This window comes from Macaca thibetana, chromosome 1 (assembly GCF_024542745.1).
Source record: "Macaca thibetana thibetana isolate TM-01 chromosome 1, ASM2454274v1, whole genome shotgun sequence".
Classification (NCBI taxonomy): Eukaryota; Metazoa; Chordata; class Mammalia; order Primates; family Cercopithecidae; genus Macaca; species Macaca thibetana.
The window spans coordinates 137,527,543-137,548,911 of NC_065578.1; the positions used below are offsets into that span (position 1 = coordinate 137,527,543).

Genomic DNA, 21,369 nt, shown 5'->3' on the forward strand with positions numbered 1-21,369 from the left:
AAATTATACATATTATGGTTAATTATATAGAAAGGATATACTTTCCTTTTTCACTTTGTTTCTGGACTATTTTTCTATGCCATTCCTTCCAATATAGAATGCAAATTATTTTCTGGTCATTTAATATAAATAGGAAGGTATACTGTTGTTAGAGAATTTTAATATGATGCCATCCAAAGACTAAAGCCAGTTGGCATTGGATCATCCACTTAGTATTCTCTAAATTTATGATCTTTTTTTTTCATGAATAATCTGGAGTTAATTGTAGTATTGGCAGTTTAGAATAAAGAGCAATAGGGAGGAGTAAAAAGGGAGAAAAGCATTGCAAGGAGTCATTTAACTTCCAGCTGATGAATAGGGATGAGTTTTTGCAGTCTGCTTTTTTTTCTGCCATGTAATATCTCTACTACCATTCTTTAAGGAGCTTACCTTTCCTTCTTTGATTTTTTTTCCCCACCTTCTACTTTTTTTTGGAACAGGGTCTCACTCTGTTGCCCAGACTGGAGTGCAGTGGCGTGATCTCGGCTCACCGCAACCTCCGCTTTCCGGATTCAAGTGATTCTCCTGGCTCAGCCTCCCGAGTAGCTGAGATTACAGGCACACTCCACTACCACCTGGCTAATTTTTGCTTTTTTAGTAGAGACGGGGTTTCACCATGTTGGCCAGGCTGGTCACAAATTCCCAACCTCAAATGATTCACCTGCCTCGGCCTCCCAAAGTACTGGGATTACAGGCGTGAGCCACAGTGCCCGGCCTTTCCCTGCCTTCTTTTTTTTTCTTCCGAGACGGAGTCTCGCTCTGTCACCCAGGCTGAAGTGCAGTGGCATGGTCTCGGCTCACTGCAACCTCTGCCTCCTGGATTCAAGTGATTCTCCTGCCTCAGCCTCCTGAGTAGGTGGTATTACAGGCACGGTCCACCATGCCTGTCTAATTTTTGTATTCTTAGTAGAGATGGGGTTTCACCATGTTGACCAGGCTGGTCTCGAACTCTTGACCTCGTTATCTGCCCACCTTGGCTTCCCAAAGTCTTGGGATTACAGTGGTGAGCCACTGCGCCTGGCCCATATTTCTGTCTTGCTCAACCAGACTTACTCTATAGTCAGTTTGCTTTTTCATATCTGTTCACAGTTGCACCATCTTTTAAAAAATTTTTCTTCTTTTATTTTTGTGCATTTATATATGTGTGATTATACTTGATACATTTTTTTGCCTTGTTCATTTGATATGTTTTGCATTTTCTATGTTTTTTAAAAACTTAGGATTCTATTAGTTACATATTTCACTGTAATTTACCTATTTCCTTTAAAACGGCTATTTATGTGGTTTACAGTGATTTTGTATAATGAATAATGCTTTCATAAACCCAAAGGTTTTTTTTTCCCCCTCCTAATTGCAGACTAATTTCTTAAGATGGATTTCCAGAAATAGTATTAGATCCCTGAAGGAATAGAAACAGTTTTAAAAGCTCTTGAATCCTGTTGCCAAAATGCTTTCCAAAAGTGTTGTACCAGTTTTCATGCCAGCCAGCAAATATATGGAGTGTCCATTTCACCTCAGCCAGCAATAGGAGGGAATGTTTTGATGCTGACCTTTAAATCTAAGAAGAATTGATTTACAGCTCTGCTAGGCTTCTATCCTGAATTACACCCAGAATTATAATCGTGGTTGAGATTGGATTAGAAAGAAGGAAAGCCAGGTTTACCAGTTTCTCCTCCTTCAGCTGCTTATATTCTGTTTTGCCCAGTTAAGGTGCATCCTTTTGGAAACATGAAGTAACTGCCTTTTTCTGCTTTTCAGCCCCGTTAATTATTTTGAAAAGTTGGTAGGGGACAAAACAGTGTATGTTTATAAGTTGATAGGGGACAAAACAGTGTATGTTTCACATGACATTTCCCTTGAGAGCTGGGATAGGTTTGGCTCTCTTCTCCACTCCACCACTGGACTTGGTGTGTATGGAGGCATCTAAAAGTCACATTCGGTAGCCACCTTGTCCAGGAGTGCTACTTAGATGTAGCCTGAGTCACTGCTACTTCTTTAGCTAGAAAATCATTAACAACTCTGGAGGTAAAGTAGCTTTTCCCTAAGAACTTGTTAGATAATTTAGTGTTAAGTATGGATGGAAATTTTTCTCCCTGAATAGAAGGAGGATCAGGGGACACCATTCCTACTGAAAGTTGATAACAGGGAGGTCTTATCTGGTCTCCTCTGGCCTCATAACAACATTCAGCATAGTTGACCATTCTGGCCTCGAGCCACTTTGCAGTGATTTTAAGCTCCCTTGGTTCTCTCCTTATCTCATTGGCTGTATCTCTTGTTCCTTTCCTCCTTTTTCATTTTCTTCTCATCAGACTTCCCCTCCTCCACAATGTTACTCACTCCCTGGGCTTTTACAACCTGTGTGCTGCTGATTCCCAGATTTATTTTTTACCTAGCTCTTGCTCCTGAGCCCTGCTGGCACCTTAATTCTCTTTGTGTAACTAATAGGCACCTTAAATACCATGTGTCCAAATCAGAGTGTTGTGATATTTTCATACAAGTTTATACTTAGGTGTTTCGGTAACGTTTTTCCCAAAGTTTCAACCGTAAAAGTAACGTAGGGGGCTACATTATAAATAATATCAATTTAAGACATATTGTATTAAAACCGTCTTTCTCATTTTATAAACTGTAGAGCCCATAATTTTCCTTCTGATAGGCCAGAAGAAAGTTTACCTATTTCCTTCCCAATGACTAAGAACAAAAATTCTCAGTAGAGGATTTTATTTTTGTGGTTTTTCATATGATATGTACTTGTGTTATGAAAAACCATTCCTCTTTCTCAGTTCAGCATTTCATATGTCAGCTGACAATGATTTGAACTGTATTGCATGGTGATGGTGATACAACTTGCCCACTCAGCTCATTTTCACTAGTATCAATGCCTTTGTAGTGTATTTATTTGAACGTTATTGTGGTTTTGCCTTTATAAAAATGAGTAGAGAATAGAAGAAAGGAAATGTTAATGCTAACACAGTTGAGATAAAGATGGAAGTCACTTGGTTTTCCAAAAGTGGTAATTCTTTGGTGGTTTAGTCTGTTCTTGCTGCTGTAACAAAACATCTTAGACTGGGTAATTTATAAACACAAATTTATTTCTCACAGTTTTGGAGCCTGGGAAGCCCAATATTAAGGTGCCAGGAGATTCGGTGTTTGGTTGAATGCTGCTCTCTGCTTCATAGATGGCGCCTTGTTGCTGCATTCTCACATGGTAGAAGGCGCTTAGGCAGGAGGGCCTAGCTCTTTTTTAAGGGCATAAATGCCATTCACGAGATTGGAGGCCTTGTGACCTATTCACCTCCCAAAGGCCCCACCTTGTAATGTCATCACCTTGGTGATTAGTTTCAATGTAGGGATTTTGGAGAGACACATACATTCAAACCATAGCATTTAACCTCAGTAGAACGATAACCCAGTTTGTGCTTAAGCTGACTGTTTATCAGACAAGATTTTTTTGTTGGCACTGATAGAAACTCAAGTTAGCTCTCCTGGTAGAGTCAAAGTGAGAGTTGCTGGAGCTGGGGGCAGCTTGAGGACCTCAAGGATGAGAACAGAGCTGACCATTTTGGTTAAATGGGAGTTACTCTCTTATATTTGCTTAGCTTTGTTTTTTTTCCCTGAAGTCTTTCTTCATGGTTTTTCTAGATTCCCATTCTTCCAGCTTTCATAAACGGAGAGTCAAAGGATGTTTCCTGTAATCTTCAGGGAGGAAAATCCTGAAAAAGACTGGTAAAGTCCGACTTGGATCTTTGTCCCTTTTTTATTGGGGGATGAGGTACTGTGGTGGGCACTAGTAGGTAGAAGGAACAGAGTTCTAAAATGGAAGAAGGAATGCTGGCAATGGATATCTACTATGATATTCAACTAAAGAGGACAATAGCAAAATTAAGTTATATTTAAAAAATACAGGAGGCTAGGTGTGGTGGCTCATGCCTGTAATCCCAGCACTTTGGGAGGCTGAGGTGGGTGGATCACCTGGGGTCAGGAGTTTGAGACTAGCCTGACCAACATGGTGAAACCCTGTCTCTACTAAAAATACAAACAATTAGCCGGGCATGTTGGCACATGCCTATAATCCTAGCTAATTGGGAGGCTGAGAATTGCTTGAACCCAGGAGGTGGAGGTTGGGGTGAGCTAAGATCATGCCATTACACTGCAGCCTGGGCAACAATAGCGAAATTCCGTCTCAAAAAATAAACAAAAATACAGGAAACGTGTTGATTGTTTTAGTAATCTGTTATATTGACAGGACCATAGAATTTGTGGAGGAATGTAACTTGCAAGACTTCTTTTTTAAAAAAAGAAGAAAAGGCAGGAGTTCAACTGTGTCTTAAGATATTTTTTAAAGAAAATTGGTAAGACATCTCATTTCTTGCAAAGTCTCTGAGCAGTTTTTTTAAAAATTACTTTTGTCTACTAAATATTGCTTTAGGTGTGCCAAGAAGACTAGAATTTGAGCTAAGAATTTAAGAAAATTAATTTTATCTGCATTTCATATTTACTTTATCTTGTTTTAAGTGATTGCTTATACCCTTTTAAAACTAAACATTCATAGCCTAACTAAGGATTTTTCATATCTTTTGACTCCTGGAATGAAAACCCATTTTGAAATTTAGCCTATCGCTCAGCTCTTCTGCTTTCACACGCTTTTCAGGAACGGGTTATGTGTGAGAATAGGGACACTGGAATTCCGAACATCCAACATCCCCATTGTTGACCACAGTTCTCCACCATCAGCTATGAGTCACATTGAGGGGTGAGTCATTTCACATCCCACCAGATTAGATGAGCACTTAGTTCCTTAGCTTTCCCACTTATTTGGTGATGCAGTGATGTAGAAACCATGTTAGATTGTGACCTGGGAAGAATCAACCCTGTGACAAATAACACAAGCCAAATCCTGGGGTATTTTCCTTTTAGGGGACCTTAATCTCGGCTTCTTCATCCATGGTAGATAGAGTCCAGTGTTGAGATCAGAGCATCTTTTCATTGTCTAGGACAGGTTGTAGCTAAGATTACAGACCTGTGCCACCACACTCGGGGAATTTTTATTTATTTTTAAAATATTGATTTATTTATTTGTTAATTGATTTAGTGGCAGGGTCTTACTCTGTCGCCCAGGCTGGAGTGCAGTGGTGTGATCTCGGCTCACTGCAACTTCTACCTCCCAGGTTCAAGCGATTCTCCTTCCTCAGCCTCCCAAGTAGCTGGTATTACAGGCGCCCACCACCTGCCCAGCTAATTTTTGTATTTTTATTAGAGACGGGGTTTCACCATGTTGGCCAGGCTGGTCTCAAACTTCTGACCTCAAGTGATCTGCCTGCCTCAGCCTCCCAAAATGCTGGGATTACAGGTGTGAGGCACCACGCCTGGCCATATTTATTTTTTAAATATTTCTTTGTCCTTTTCTTCCTCTACCAGCTAATCTTAATTTTTTTTTTTCTAAAGACAGGGTCTTGCTGTGTTGCCCAGGCTGGTCTCGAACTCCTGGACTTAAGCAATCCTCCTCTCTTGGCCTCCCAAAGTGGTGGAATTATAGGTATGAGCCACAGTGCTCAGCCTATGAAGCTTTTAGTATTTAAAGTTTTTATGTTTTTCAAGAGATTTGTTGCAGCCATAAAAAAGAACAAAATCATGTTCTTTGCAGCTGGAGGCCATTAGCCTAAGCAAATTAATATAGAAACAAAAAACCAAATACCGCATGTTCTCACTTATAAGTAGGAGCTAAACACTGGGTACACACAGACACAAAGATGGGAACAATAAACACTGGGGATTCCAAAAGCAGGGGAGGAAGTCAAGAGTGAAAAACTACTTATCGGGTACTATGTTCACAACTTGGGGGGCAGGAAACCCAAACCTCAGCATCATGCAGTGTACCTGTGTAACAAACCTGCATACCCCTGAATCTAAAAAAAAAGAAATATTTGTTAATGGAAGTTATTATCGTATTTTTGAATATTCAGATGAAATTATGAGTCTTTGCTGGTAAAGACTTAATTTCCTTTTTTCTTTTCTCAGTCTCCAGGTTAATACTGATGAGCTCAACAACATAAATGAGGTAACCTATAATCTAACAGCCTTAGGGGAAGCATTTTTACCAATATTAAGCCAAACAGAAAAATTGGGAAATGTAATTTAGAAAAACAAAGAAATGAATTTACTTTGCTAATTATAGACAAAATTAAAACCACCTTTGTTTTATTTTTCTCAAGCTTATTTTTTCAGAGATCTCTTAAATCCATGGTAAGAACTCTAGTGTCTTGAAAAATTCTAGCTGCCTTTCTTTTGCATTTTAGCATAATCCAGAACCTTTTCTGTAATAAAAATGTTCCCCTACTTTTAAAATCTTAACTTGCAAGTTTTTGTGCTTCAAGTTGAGAAGGTTCTGTAAACTGGGCCACGGTGGGGGTGGTGGGGTGGAGGATTTCTCTTTATGTCTTACCCTGTGCCCCTCACTGTTGCTAGTTTTTTCCTTTTGAAATCCATCCTTTGAGTTACTTTCTGGAGCAAATTACTCTCTGTGATCCTCTATCCCCCAGCTCTTATAAGCTGCCCTTACATGCTTAAGGCTTGTGGTTATGTCATTCTGCCATAGTGCTATGGTCTGAATATGTGTATCCTCCCAAGATTCTTAGGTTGAAACCTAAACCCCAAGGTGATGGTATTAAGAGGGTGGGGACTTTGGGAGGTGATTAGGTCGGGGGAGCTGGCCCCTTTTGCCCTTCTGCCATGTGAGGACAAATAGAAGGTGCCATCCCTGAACAGCGTGCCCTCACCAAACACCATATCTGTTGGCAATTTGATCTTGGACTTCCCCAGCCTCCAGAGCTGTGAGCAATACATTGATATTGTTTATAAATTACTCAGTCTAAGGTATTTTGTTGTAGCAGCAGGAACAACTAAGACACATGGCTTATCAAATATTTAATACAATTTATAACATTTAACAGCTTTAATAAAATAGAGATGGGGTCTTGTCATGTTGCCCAGACTGGTCTCGAACTCCTGCACTCAAGGGATCCTCCTGCCTCAGCCTCCCAAAGTGCTGGATTATAGGCTTGAGTCACAGTACCTGGCCAACAGCTTTATTGAGGTATAATTGACATACAATAAATGTTACATATTTAAGGTGTACAATCAAGATAGCAAACATATCCACTCCTAATATGTAACCATATGAACACAAATTTGAAGGGACATCACCCCATAAGCTCTAACACTCAATATGTATAATAACCTTTGGTGTCCTTTTTCAGTGAACATGACCATGAACACTTTTCCATGTCGTTACATGATCTTAATAGTATGACTTTTTAAAGAGTTGAGCAATGGCATGTTAAAAACACGTTCTTTACACATCTAAGATGATAGTACATAGATTGCTTCATGTTATAAGTAGAAACATTTTTAGCTTCTTTTAAAGTGAGAGATACGAAGAGGGAGGCTATGAGAGAATCAAAGAGAGCACAGGTAGTTCTGAATGGTCTCCCCTCTTCCAAGGCAAATACTCCTGTCTCCAAGGACTGAGTAGAGCTTTGAGAAGGAGGATAGGTATGTCACAGAGAGCAGCTAATTTCTGATTAGGTGAAACTGAAGCTGCGTGCTAAGGTAAATGGTAAATTTAAGAGTGACTGCTTGGGATTTATTCAGTTAGAGGTCCATGTAGCATGTGGGAAATGTTTATATTTGATGATGTATGCAGTTAAAGAAAAGCCAGTTAAGGATTTGGAAGATTGAGTGACTGGGCCCTTATGGTGTATGTGTAAAATAATCTTTGTGGTTGATTAACAGATAGGTTTAAGGAAGTAATTCCCATGGCCATACTGAGTCAAAAGGGTGATAAGTATAATGAGAATGGTTGGTGTGAAAGGTCACACCAGGGTTCTGGAATTTGGTAATAGGATGATAGCATTGTGACTCCTAAAAAGATGATTTTAGGCAAGTGGACATGGGCAAGGATTTTCCCCAGATTTATTTTAATTCAGGACACATTTTATCAAACGATAATATATCACTATGGAAGGAGGCTTTCAAAGGACTATCTCCACAATTTTTTTTTTTTTTTTTTTTTGAGATGGAGTCTTGCTGTGTCACCCAGGCTGGAGTGCAGTGACGAGATGACAGCTCACTGCAATCTCTGCCTCCCAGGTTCGAGCAATTCTCCTGCCTCAGCCTCCTGAGTAGCTAGGACTACAGGTACCCGCCACCACGCCCGGCTAATTTTTGTGTTTTTAGTAGAGACGGGGTTTCACCATGTTGGCCAGGCTGGTCTTGAACTCTTGACCTCAGGTGATCCGCCCACCTTGGCATCCCAAAGTGCTGAGATTACAAGTGTGAGCCACTGCGCCTGGCCCTATCTCCACATTAAGGAGCTTATGATCTGATTGAAGTGAACATACTTTCAGAAAATAAGATAGATCTGATAGAAAGTAGCAGGCTGAGATTGAGGCTCCAGATTTGGTAATTGTGTGAAAACAAGAATGAATCAAGTATCCCAAGTTTCATGGAAAAGTAGTGGGTTTATATTAGAGGCCTGGGACTTTTTTTTTCTTTTTTTTTCTTTTTGAGACAGAGTTTCACTCTTGTCACCCACCTAGGCTGGAGTGCGGTGACTGATCTTGGCTCACTGCAACTTCTGGCCCCCGGTACAAGCAATTCTCCTGCCTCAGCTTCCTAAGTAGCTGGGACTGCAGGCACGTGGCACCACGCCCAGCTAATTTTTGTATTTTTGGTAGAGACGGGGTTTCACCATGTTGTCCAGGCTGGTCTTGATCTCCTGACCTCGTGATCTACCTGCCTCAGCCTCCGACAGTGCTGGGATTACAGGTGTGAACCACTGTGCAAGGACTGGGACTCTTCTGGTGATCAAGTGTTGAAACCAGTAGTGGTCACACTGAAAAGCATTCAGAGATACTAGATCATATTACGTCTTAATTGCAGATAGTTCCAGCTTTCAAATCAGATTTTTGGTAGGAGCTTAGCACGTATCTTTCTGTGGGAACTATGTTATAATGAGGTTATAATATAATGAACCTATATAATATAGGTTCTCAGGTGGTACACACAAGACCATTTAATGCATTGTATCTTTGAAGTATGTGTTACACTATTAGGCTAAACTATAAGAAATTACTGTTTTTGGAATTCAGAAATCACCAGATGTTGGCAATTTCATATGGTTCAATGCAGTACATTTAATTATCACCAGACATTTTTTTAGCTTAGTGAATTTTTTAAATTTATTATCATTTATGTACTTTTTATTTCAGTACTTTTAGGGTACAAGTAGTTTTTGGTATCACCAGACATTTGATGTCTATAATTCGTTTATTTGACAAAACACTGAGACTGCAGAATTGACCTGATAGCTGTGTTTTAAAAGCATTTCTCTGAGACCATTCAGGGTTTTACATTGGGATGTCTGAGATTGAAGGCCCTTCTGCCCCAGGGATCCTCCTTAATCCCAAGGTTCTGATGGGTTTTTTCTCTACAGTCATCCTCCTTTCCCCCATCCCCAAAATAAGACTAGGGAGGTGGGAGTATTTTAGGGTGGTGTTTTTCTTTTTCTCTTTTTTTGAGATGGGGTCTCACTCTGTTGCCCAGGCAGGAGTGCAGTGGCAGGATCTCGGCTCACTGCAACCTCTGCCTCACGGGTTCAAGTGATTCTCCTGCCTCAGCCTCCTGAGTAGCTGGGACTACAGGCGCTTGCCACCATGCCCAGCTAATTTTAGTATTTTTTAGTAGAAACAGGGTTTTACCATGTTGGCCAGGCTGGTCTCGAACTCCTGATCTCAAGTGATCTGCGCACCTTGGCCTCTCAAAGTGCTGGGATTACAGGCGTCAGCCACTGCGCCTGGCAAGGATGGTGTTTTTCTAACTGTAGGTTATTAGCAGGAGTTATCACAAATGAGAATAGAAAATATTCAAGAAACATTGCACATGGTAATGGCAAGTGTTGTTTTATGAAACATTTAGTCTCTGTGCATTTGTGTGTGTGTGTGTGTTTGTACTGGGTTGTATATGCAGTGTATTTATCACAGGCCTTAAAAATTTGAGTAATACTGATTTGGGAGATGAATTGATGTAGGTTGGGCATCTTGGGGATTGAAGGTAAGCCATTGTAGGGGTCCTGGGACCTTCCTATCGTGGGCCAGAAAGTAGACCTTCTCTCTGTCCACTGGTGCCATCAAACTCCTCTGAACTCTGCCTCATGTCTTTCCTTTACTACTTGCATGTAATGTAATGTAGTTTAGTATAGAGTAGAATCCTTTGGAATTTTTTTAAAGGTGATTCCTGGTAGTTGCTGGTATAGGTGGTTAAAAACAGAAAACCTAAAGCACAGAGATAGTGTTCTCATTTCACTTTGTAAGTAGAACGTGAAACTTTATAAGTTTTTGTAGAGTGATCACTGAGAATTCATCTGTATTTCAGGGGAAAACAAGAAAGACTAATTCCTGGTAGGTAGGCACTTGATAGATTTGTGGAGTGGGTGGAGACAGTCCTGAGCACCTGTCTAGGGTCAGTGAACTACTTATTAGTGAATGATGAAGCAGAAGTGATAGTAGGAACCGAGAGGTGATTATCTTCCCCCCCTTTTTTTTTCTGTGCTGTGCTGTCTTGGAGAGGTGAGGAGAAAAAGGTTCCAAATTGGCCGCTGGATGATTGAAAGAAGTCCCTGTGGCCAATTTTGTATCTGGATGACCATTCTTTTTTAAGAGACATGGATAAGCCTTTCATATAAAGAGCTGCTGGCAGGATATTGTTTTATTAGGTTTTAGGGATATTGGCCCATGGTTCACTTTTTCTTTCTCCCCAGTTATTGGAAAAGTTGATTGCTAGTAAGGCTGATTGCTTTCAGGGAATTGTCATTTTCCTCCAGGGAGATGTTTGGATGAGAATGGAGACCACTTTGGCAAGGGCAACAGCTGCTGAACAATCTGTTTGGGATTAGGTGCAAGTTGGTATGTAGTGGAAATCTGCCTTCTGGTTCCTGAAATTATGTTCCTTTGCCTCAAGGATAAATGTTTTTCTGCTCATTCCAGTTACATTCACTTAGCTTTGGCTGGTAATGCTTCTAACTGATAAAACCTTTCTCTTTTAAGAGAGCTTCCTTGAAAGAATAATTGATAGCTACGATGAGCAATTAAAAATGTTATGCCTTCCCTTAAGATTTTGCTCAGGATTTAATCATAGGTTGGTGGTAACAGAACGTTTCAGTTCAAAATTAACTGTATATTATCTAACCATTTTGGTAATGGGAGAGACTTAAGGTGCTTTCTGATCATTTAGATGGCAGTATCACACGAGATTTATTCATATTGTATGTTGGAATGTAAATTCTAATAACCTTTGGAAGCATTAGTAGTAAAATTTACTTAGCTGGCTGTTCGTAAGCTTACTAGTGGGTTGGAGTTGCATGTGTGAATCATACCTCTGACCTACTGTGATGATACAAATTAAGTCGAGTTTAAGGAAGCGACTAAATTAATTGCCATCCTGTGACCACACTGTCCACTTAGCACTGTACAGCTAAGATCCTTTCATTTTTTAAGTTGTAAGTTTTTAAAAAAATACTTTTTTAATACCACAGATATAAGAACTTTCAATGGGTGCTTTTAATTTGGGTCTACGCTGACCTTTATATATCGGATAATGTATCTAAAATCCTGAGCCAGGATCCTAATAACCCCAATCTCTATCTAAGCATAACCTTTTAAAAGCTGTCATTCAGTACTAGAACATCTTTTGTGGTATGGAAGGATAACGTACAGGGCCTGGAAGTACATTTACATATTTGCTTGTTTGGTTGTTACTTTGTGAGTAGAATTTAAATTCACTTTTAGAAATGATGTCATAGTTGTCAGTGGACATGTGTATTTCAACTAACTACAAGAATGACAGATGGAAATGTTCCTTTCTTTTTCATGTCTGATAATGCATTTGCATTTGTTGGTCTGAGGTCAGCACTTAAGTTGGACATCTTCAAATCTTTTTTTTATTTTTATTTTTATTATTGAGATGGAGCCCTGCTCTGTTGCCCAGGCTGGAGTGCAGTGACACGATCTCGGCTCACTGCAACCTCTGCCTCCCGGGTTCAAGCAATTCTCCTGCCTCAGCCTCCCAAGTAGCTGGAATTATAGGTGCCTGCCACCATGTCTGGCTAATTTTTGTATTTTTAGTAGAGATGGGATTTCTCCACTTGGCTAGGCTGGTCTTGAACTCCTGACTCCAGGTGATCTGCCTGCCTCGGCCTCCTGAAGTGTTGGGATTACAGGCCTGAGCCACCATGCCTGGCTTCAAATCTTAATTTGATGGATGGAGTCAGTTTTCCAATCACTAGTAGAAACTCAGTAACCATAAATTTTGAATGCTTGTATTTTATTGGAGTCTGGAATTACCACCTCCAGAGATACTTAGATTGACTTTGGAGTTCTGATTGGTGGTATCACTTTTGATTTTTGAGCATCTCAATTAGCTTATCTTTTCATAGAAGGATATTTTCTCTTCAATTTTTATATATAGATGCAATATATAATTATAAATACTATATATAGCATGTACTTGTGAATCCGCATTTCAACCATACATCAACATAGAAGATTAGTTGTAGTTAGGCTCCTTTTAAAATGTATTTTAATTTGAAATTTACTTGTATGAATAAACTCAAATTCATTAAAATTTTTTTCTCGACATTATTTAATATTGGCATATTGTCACCAATGAGTCTGAAATAATTCTCATGCCTTAAGTGTGACTATTTTAAAGTATTACTCTTAAGGATTTATTTGTGTAGGGGGAAGGGTATTGGGGTTGTGGAATAGAAATAGGATTGGTGTTGGAAGAAGGGTTACTAAGTACCTTATGGAATAGGAAATTTGAGACAGGTTTCTGAGTGCTGAAAATAGGTAAATGTGGAATTGTAATATAATAAGAAATATATATTTGGTTTCTGTTCCTGGTTCCTGGCACACAGCTCTTAAAACCCTCGGACTGACCAAAGTACTGTAATAAATGGCTTTTTGTATGCTAATGAGATGACTGGTGGCTGTGGCTCCTGAATAGCTTCAGGGTAGGGGAGCTGGTTGCTAGGGAAACCAACCAACCAATCTCATGGGAGGGGAAAGAGGAGGAGCCTGAAGGATGAGTTGATAACCAGTGGCAAGTGATGTCTACCTAATGAAGCCTCTATACAAACCCAAAGGATAGAGTCTGGAGAGCTTCCAGATGGATGAGCAAGAACACATCCAAGTGCAGGGATTGGGGGTACATCCCAGCTACAGGAGGTCAGAAGTTCTTGCTCTTAGGACCCTTCCAGACCTTACCCCATGTATCTCTGCGTCTGGCTATTCATTTGTATCCTTTAAAATAATTAGTATTGGCTGGGCACAGTGGCTCACACCTGTAATCCCAGCACTTTGGGAGGCCGAGGTGGGTGGATCACCTGAAGTTAGGAGTTCGAGATCATCCTCCCCAACATGGTGAAACCCCATCTCTACTAAAAATACAAAAATTAGCCATGCATGGTGGTGGGCGCCTGTAATCCCAGCTACTTAGGAGGCTGAGGCAGGAGAATTGCTTGAACCCAGGAGGTGGAGGTTCCAGTGAGCAGAGATCGCGCCATTGCACTCCATCCTGGGCGACAGAATGAGACTCTGTCTCAAAAAAAAAAAAAAAAAAAAATCTTTGTAATAAATGCATAAACATAAGTAAAGTGTTTTCCTGAGTTCTGTGAGCTGCGCTAGCGAATTAAACTCTGGGGAGAACTTATGGGAACCCTGATTTACAGCTATTGCGCCAGAAGCACAGGACACAACCCGGGGCATGAGATTGGCATTAGAAGTTGGCGTGGTCTTCTGGAACTGATCCCTTAACCTATGGGATGTGATGCTATTTCCACATAGTGTCAGAATTGAGTTAAATCATAAGTCACTTGGTGTCTGCCAGATAATCTGGTGTCAGAAGTATGTTGTGTGAGGGTAGAAAAAACAGTTTTTTTTCACCTATCTTTATAATAAAATACGCTATAAGGTGTAGTAGAGCATTATCCCTTATTAGGAAGGGTTTATAATTAGTTATTTTTGTTGTTATGACTGAACCAGACCTTTGCTTTGTTCTTAGAAAATATCTAGCAAAGTTACACATTTTCTTTGGTTCAGTAAGTGTTGTTTGTTGACCTAGTTGTATATTTAAAAAATAGTATTAAAAAAGAAAACGTGTTTATTACACACAGAATTGACAGACTGAAAAAGTAGAAGGAACAAGTTAATCAACAAATATTTATTATCTTGACAGATATTTATTATTACCGCCAGGCACTGTTCTCTGCCCTGGGGAAATGGAGTTAAGTCATGTACCCAGGGGGCTTACATTCTGGTAGCTGAATGGAGAAGGATGTACCAATAAGTCAGTTATTCTCAATAAGTGTGAAGAAGATAAAATGTGTAGTGAGAAAAGATGGGTGGTGAAGGCAAGGCCTAACTTGGTTGGGGTGGTCATGGAAGGCTTCTTAGGGAGGGACATTTGAGTTGATCTGAAAGATGAGGAGGCAGTCATTGGAGAGCAGGAGGACAGTACTCTAAAGCAGAAGAGGTCCAAAGGCCTTGCATTGAAAATGAGCTTGCTTTGTTCAAGGGACAGAAAGTAGGAAGAAAATAGTGTCCATAGGGAACATACTTTTTGAGTCTTTGTAGATGCATACTTTGGCTTGTATTTATAGAATTTGTATTCTGTTTTAATATTTGCTTCATAATATGAATATTCTTCATTTCATACCTTAGTAAACATCTTTAGTGTCAACACAATTAATTTTGTAAATGTATCGTGGTTGACTTATCCATTCCCCAATAGTTTGGCATTTAGATCCCTCCCCCTTTTGTGTATTATTATAAGTGTTACAGTGAGCACTTTGGATATAAAACTTTTTTGCTTCTTATGGTTGGTCCTCAGAAGGCAAAATATAAACTGGGGCAAAGATATGAATTATTTAGTATTTATTACCAGAATATTTGGCAAAAGCTTTAGTTTATGTTCCAATTACCAAAGTGTAGAGTGTTTACTGTATCCTGGCCAGCATTAAGTATTATTTTTGTTTTGAATTTTTTTTTTTTTTTTGCTGTGGAAAAATACAGATAACATAAAATTTACCATGGTAACCATTTAAAGTGTACAATTCTGTGGCATTAAATAAATCCACAGTGTTGTGCAACCATTGCCACTGTCTACTTCCAGAACTTTTTCATCACCCTAAGTGGAAAATCCTGTACCCATTAAGCAGTCATTTCCCAATCCCTGTTCCCCACCAACCCCTGGCAGCCATGAATCTGCTTTCTGTCTCCTTTGCCTATTCTGGACATTCCATGTAAATGGAATTATATAGTACATGGCCTTTTGTGTCTGCTGCCTTCTGTGACTAAGCATAAAGTTTTCAGGGTTCATCCATGTCATAGCAGTGTCAGTACATCTTCCCTTTTTATGACTAATATTCCATTGTTTGGATATACCACATTTTGATCATTCATCTCTTGATGGACATTGGGCCATTTCCACCATTTGGCTATTGTGAATAGAGCTGCTATGAAGATTTATGTACAGGTATTTGAATACCTGTTTTCAGTTTTTTTGGACATATATCTAGGAATGGAATTGGCCGGGTCACATGACAGGTAATTTTCCATTTAGCTCATTGAGGACTGGCCAAACTGGTTTCCCCCTTGGCTGCCTGATTTTACATTCTCACCAGCAGTGTATGAGGGTTCTCATTTCTCCATATCCTCATGATAACGTTATTTTTAATTTTTTGTGTGTTTTGTTTTTTATCATGGCCATCCTAGTGACTGTGAAGTAGTACCTCATTGTGGTTTTTGATTTTCATTTCCCTAATGACTAAAAATATTCAGCATCCCTTCATGTGCTTGTTGGCCATTGAGTACTATCTTTTTGTCACTCTGTCACCTGTGCTGGAGTGCAGTGGTGTGAACATAGCTCACTGCAGCCTTGACCTCCTGAGCTCAACTGATCCTCCTACCTCAGCCTCCTGAGTAGCTAGGACCAAAGGTATGTGCCACCACACCTGGCTAATTAAAACATTTTTTTTTTGTCTGGGCATGGTAGCTCATGCCTATAATCCCAGCACTTTGGGAGGCTCGAGGCAGGTGGATCACCCAAGGTCAGGAGTTCAAGACCAGCCTGGCCAACATAGTGAAACCCCATCTCTACAAAATATATAAAAATGACACGTGCTTGTAGTCCCAGCTACTCGGGAGGCTGAGGGAGGAGACACTTGAATCTGGGAGGCAGAGGTTGCAGTGACCCGAGATTACGCCACTGCACCCCAGCCTGGGCAACAGAGCAAGACTCTGTCTCAATAAATAAATAAATAAATATGTAAATAAATAAATACAATTTTTTTTTTTTTAATAGAGACAAGGTTGCTTAGGCTGGTCTAGAACTCCTAGGCTCATGCAGTCCTTCCACCTTTGGCTCCCAAAGTGCTGGGATTACAGGGACTATTATCTTTTTTCAACTTGAAATTTTTATTGAAGTATAAGATGTACAAAAAAGGGCACATAGCACCAATTCAATACACCCGTGTAACTATCACTTTATGCCCTCTTCCAGTTACAGTTACTCTTTCACCAAAGAGTAACCCCATCTGACCCAGAACAGCGTAGATTAGTTTTGCCTGCTTTTGTACTCATGTGAATAGAATCACATGGTACATATTCTGTATCTGGCTTTTACATTTTATTGCATTGTGTGAAATACTAGTTTATTCATTCTAAGGCTGATGGACATTTGGATTGGTTGCAGTTTTTGGATCTTATAATGTCTAAATTATAAGACATTATAATTTATTGTTATATTCTGCATTTGTTTTTTCTTGAGCTATTTCTACTATTTGTTTTTTCTTGAGCGTGTGTGTGGGCCAAATACAGCTTTTGGAGTGGTTGTACTAGCGTTAAAATGTCGCCATTGGTATAAATAATTCCTCTACTTTGTTGGCTGTTTCTTTTTTTTTTTCTTTTAATTTTAGTTCTGTTTAGGCATGGAGAAGTTGTAAGTGGTTTTCTTTTGTTCATTTATTTGGTTAGTTTTAAGTTTGGATTGTAACCTCTTCATCCAGAGTTTTAAAATTGGAAGTCAGCTCTCTGAGTCACATAATCTTGGTATGAAGTTTAAGATGAATGAAATGCAAGCATACTTGAAAAAAAGAGAGTATTTTCTTACTGGGGACCTATTATTCTTTTCTTTTTTTACCAAATGTTGAGTATCCCCCAATATTTTTATAGTAATTATAAAATCACAAATTTATTATAACCCCACAGTAGGTCCTGGAGACTAATTGGAACAGAAAGCAATATTGTTTTAATTGTTTGGTTTTTGAGCTCTAGTAACCTTCTATATCTTTTCTTACTTTCTTTTAAAATTACAAAATAATGCATATACATTATAAAAAATTTGAAAATTACATAAGAAAATCAAAAAAATGCCACTACTTGAGAGAAAACCACTTTAGTATGTACACTTCCTGTTTGTTTTTAGGCAATACTAGTTTTTTTTAATTGAACATAATGTTCTTTAATGTGATTTCCCCTAAATATACTGTGAATACTTTCCTCTGTAATTAAATATTATTCCAAAGCATGGTTTTAAAAAATTTGAGCATGATTTAAAAATTTAATTTTTATCAAAATGGTGTACATGTACATATTAATAATTTATAAAGTCATGTAGTTTTATAAGGCTAATAATAATAAAAGTAGGCTGGGCGAGGTGGCTCATGCCTGTAATCCCAGCACTTTGGGAGGCCGAGGCAGGCAGATCACTTGAGGCCAGGAGTTCAAGACCAGCCTGGCCAACACAGCAGAACCTTGTCTCTACTAAAAATATAAAAAAATTAGCTGGGCCTGGTGGCGCATGTCTATACTCCCAGATACTCGGGAGGCTGAGGCAGGAGGATCGCTTGAACCTGGGAGGTGGAGGTTGCAGTGAGCCGAGATCGCGCCACTGCACTCCAGCCTCGGCGACAGAGAGACTCCATCTCAAAAGAAAAAAAAAAAAGTCCATTCCCGTTCCTGCTAGAATCCAGCTCTCAAGAGGAAACACTATCAACATTGACTTGTTTCTTTGGTAGTTTTTTATTTCCAGATAACATGTTTAACCTTTTTTGACTCTTTCAATTTTAGGTTTATCTTTTGACTTGCCATGATGGAAGATAGTGGTTTAGCTGTTTTACATTTTCTTCTCCCCACGATGCGTACTTTCCGTCTTCTATATATGGTTGTATAACCAATTTTGGTTAATAAAAGTTTATATAACTATTCACATTGGAGCCATGCTGTGTACTATTTTAATATGGTTACTTTTTTTTTTTTTTTGAAACAGCTTTTTGTTTTAGCTGGATTTAATGAATCTTTGTGTTTATTTGTTTTCCGTGCGTTCATCACTTACTCAGCTCAGACTGTCCTACTAAAGTTTAACTCTCCTTTTAGTACAATAAACACATCAGGTAATCTTTCAGTTTCTTTTTATTTTTTATTTTGGATACTTCTAACTTTCTGTTCCAGTTGAACTGATTGCCTTCTTGGCTTGCTTCCTGTAGTGAGATTTTTACCATCTTCATGGGAATTCTTCCAGCCTTATTCTGTTGCTTTTCGTTGTAGCTCCCTTAGAAATGAAGCATGGGAAGCAAATTCTTTGAGACCTAGAATATTTGAGAATATCTATTAGAGCCTACTCTTGATAGATAACTTGGCTATATTTACAAGTCAAGGTTGGAAATTATTTTTCTTCAAAATTTTGAAGGCATAACTCAAGTGACTTGTTTCTAGAGTTGCTCTGAAAAGTCTGAAAAGTCTGATGTCATTTTGATTCCAAGACTCGCCGCGCCTGACTTTTTTTTTTTTTTTTTTTTTTGAGACGGAGTCTCTGACATCCAGGCTGGAGTGCAATGGCATGATCTCAGTTCACTGCAACCTCCACCTCCCGGGTTCAAGCAATTTTCCTGCCTCAGCCTCCGGAGTAGTTGGGATTACAGGCGCCTGCCACCACACCCGGCTAATTTTTGTATTTTTAGTAGAGACAGAGTTTCGCCATGTTGGTCAGTCTGTTCTCGAGCTCCTGACCTCAGGTAATCCATCCGCCTCTGCCTCCCAAAGTGCTGGGATTACAGGCGTGAGCCAGGGCGCCCGGCCTGCAAGACCTTTATAAGAAACCTGTTTTTTTCTTTCTGGAAACCTTTAGGATCTTCTCTTATTCCTGGTGTTCTGAAATTTTACAGTGATATTTCTTAATGTGAGTCCTTGTTTAAAAAAAAAAAAGTGCATTGTGCTGTGCCCTTGATGGATCTTTTTATATGCCCTTCAATGCTTAGAAAGTTGTTTCTTTGGTAATGGACTCTGAAAAGGGAGAACTCCTTATTAGGGGGTTTTTGGGTCTTCTGAATTCTTTTATCTTCTCTTTGCTGTCTGATTTTGTCTCTTTTTTTTTTTGCTGTTCTTTATATTCCAACTCCTTTATTGGATTTAAAGTTTCTACTGTCTTTAATTTCAAAAGCTTTTCTTTCATGAATGTTTCTTTTAATCATTCTTATTTCACGGATACGTGTCTTTTTTTTTTGACCCTTTGAGGATATTATGATTCTGTTCTTTGCGTTTTTTTTTTTTTTCTTGCTCTGTTTTGATTCCTACCTTTCAAATTAAAGGTTTTCTTAAATGGTCGATGTTCCTTGCCTGTCTGTTCAGACTTAAGCATGAGGCTTTGAAAAATTTTTTTTATTTTTAAAGCAAATTGGGAAGTCTTTCCATGGCATGGGCCTGTGACATGATCTTCCTCTCTGAGGGATGAACTGGTGAGTCTGGCTTTCCGTGGGACCCTCAGCTGTCAGTGTCTCCAGGCCTCTGTTTTTTAGGCTGTTTTGTTTTCCTGTCTAAGCTTGACTGCCAGAATTCTGTGGTGAATTGGGGAAAAGGAGGGTGGTGGGTGGGTGGTTAGTTATCATTCAGTATTTAGACGTGCATTTAATTCCCGTCATACCTCCCTCAGAATGCCTTTGTTTAGAGTCTCTCCTGTGTAAACTTCCCAGAGTAATGGGCTGAGTGTCTGATGGCATTGTTTGGGTTGTGGTATCTGGGGTTTTGATGAATGGCTCCTTATCTAGAGTTTCAACCAGTTCCCCTCAACCCCGCCACGGCCCCACCCAGCCCTGCTCTGGATTCCTGAACTTTTCTAGGCTTTATTCTTGGTGCATTCCCTCAGTAATTCTGCTAGACAGTTTCTGTTTTCTTCAGTCTAAGTCAGTTACCTCTAATCTAACTGCTTTCCGGCTTTCAAAATTACGCTTATATCTAGAGCAAGCTTGTCCAACCCACGGCCTCTGGGCCACATGTGACCCAGGATGGCTTTGAATGTGGCCCAGCACAAATTCATAAACTTTCTTAAAACATGAGATTTTTGTTGAACGATTTTTTTTTTTTTTTTTAAGCTCATCAGCTGTCGTTGGTGTTAGTGTATTTTATGTGTGGCCCAAGACACTTCTTCCAGTGTGGTCTAGGGAAGGCAAAAGATGGCACACTCCTGATCTAGAGTCTGCTGTAGTGTCCTCTTTTTTTTTTGTTTGTGGTCTCTGCATTTATAAATTATTTATTATTTAGTGTTGGACTTGTAAGAAACACTCTACTCCACTCTGCCAAGGAAAGGGTGAGCTGTTATGGTGAGGCCTTCCCAGGTCTGTGTGCCTGGCACTCTCAGCTACATTATTTAGGACCTTGGGGTGTGGGTAGTTATTTTATTGGATTTATGTGAGAGGGGCTAGTTTTGTGATTGGTTAAGTTTATTGAAAATTGGCCTTGTTTTTTTTTGAGACAGAGTCTTGTTCTGTCGCCCAGGATGGAGTGCAGTGGTGCTATGGTGGCTCACTGCAATCCCTGCCTCCTGGGTTGAAGGGATTCTGCTGCTTCAGCCTCCCTAGTAGCTGGGACTACAGGTGCGCACCACCACGCCCATCTAGTTTTTGTATTTTTAGTAGAGACGAGGTTTTGCCATGTTGGCTAGGCTGGTCTCCTGGCCTCAACTAATTCGCCTGCCTTGGCCTCCCAAAGTGTTAGAATTACAGGCGTGAACCACTGCATCTGGTCAAAAGTTGACTGACTTTGAATAGGCTACATTATAGCTTACTACGAGTGCTTATCAACTAATACATTAAAATATGGTAATTCTTTTTTTTTTTTTTTGAGATGGAGTCTTGCTCTGGGTTGCCCAGGCTGGAGTGCAGTGGTGCGTTCTCAGCTCGCTGCAACCTCTGCCTCCTGGGTTCAAGCAGTTCTCCTGCCT

The 21,369-nt window shown here is 39.6% G+C and overlaps 1 protein-coding gene across 13 annotated transcripts in view; it reads left to right on the forward strand.

Moving 5' to 3' along the window:
• The window catches only part of LOC126937073 (protein enabled homolog), a 156,951-nt gene that overhangs the window by 23,667 nt on the left and 111,915 nt on the right, over positions 1-21,369 (forward strand). Inside the window, exon 1 of one of the 13 annotated variants that reach the window (XM_050760315.1) lies at positions 1,251-4,792. The exons of 2 other annotated variants lie outside the window; for them this stretch is intronic. In XM_050760315.1, coding sequence (XP_050616272.1) covers positions 4,776-4,792 — 17 coding nt within the window. In that variant the 5' untranslated portion in view covers positions 1,251-4,775. Of the gene's footprint in view, positions 1-1,250; positions 4,793-21,369 lie in introns of those variants that run through there. 10 more of the 13 variants (XM_050760341.1, XM_050760334.1, XM_050760355.1 and 7 more) reach the window with 10 other exon arrangements.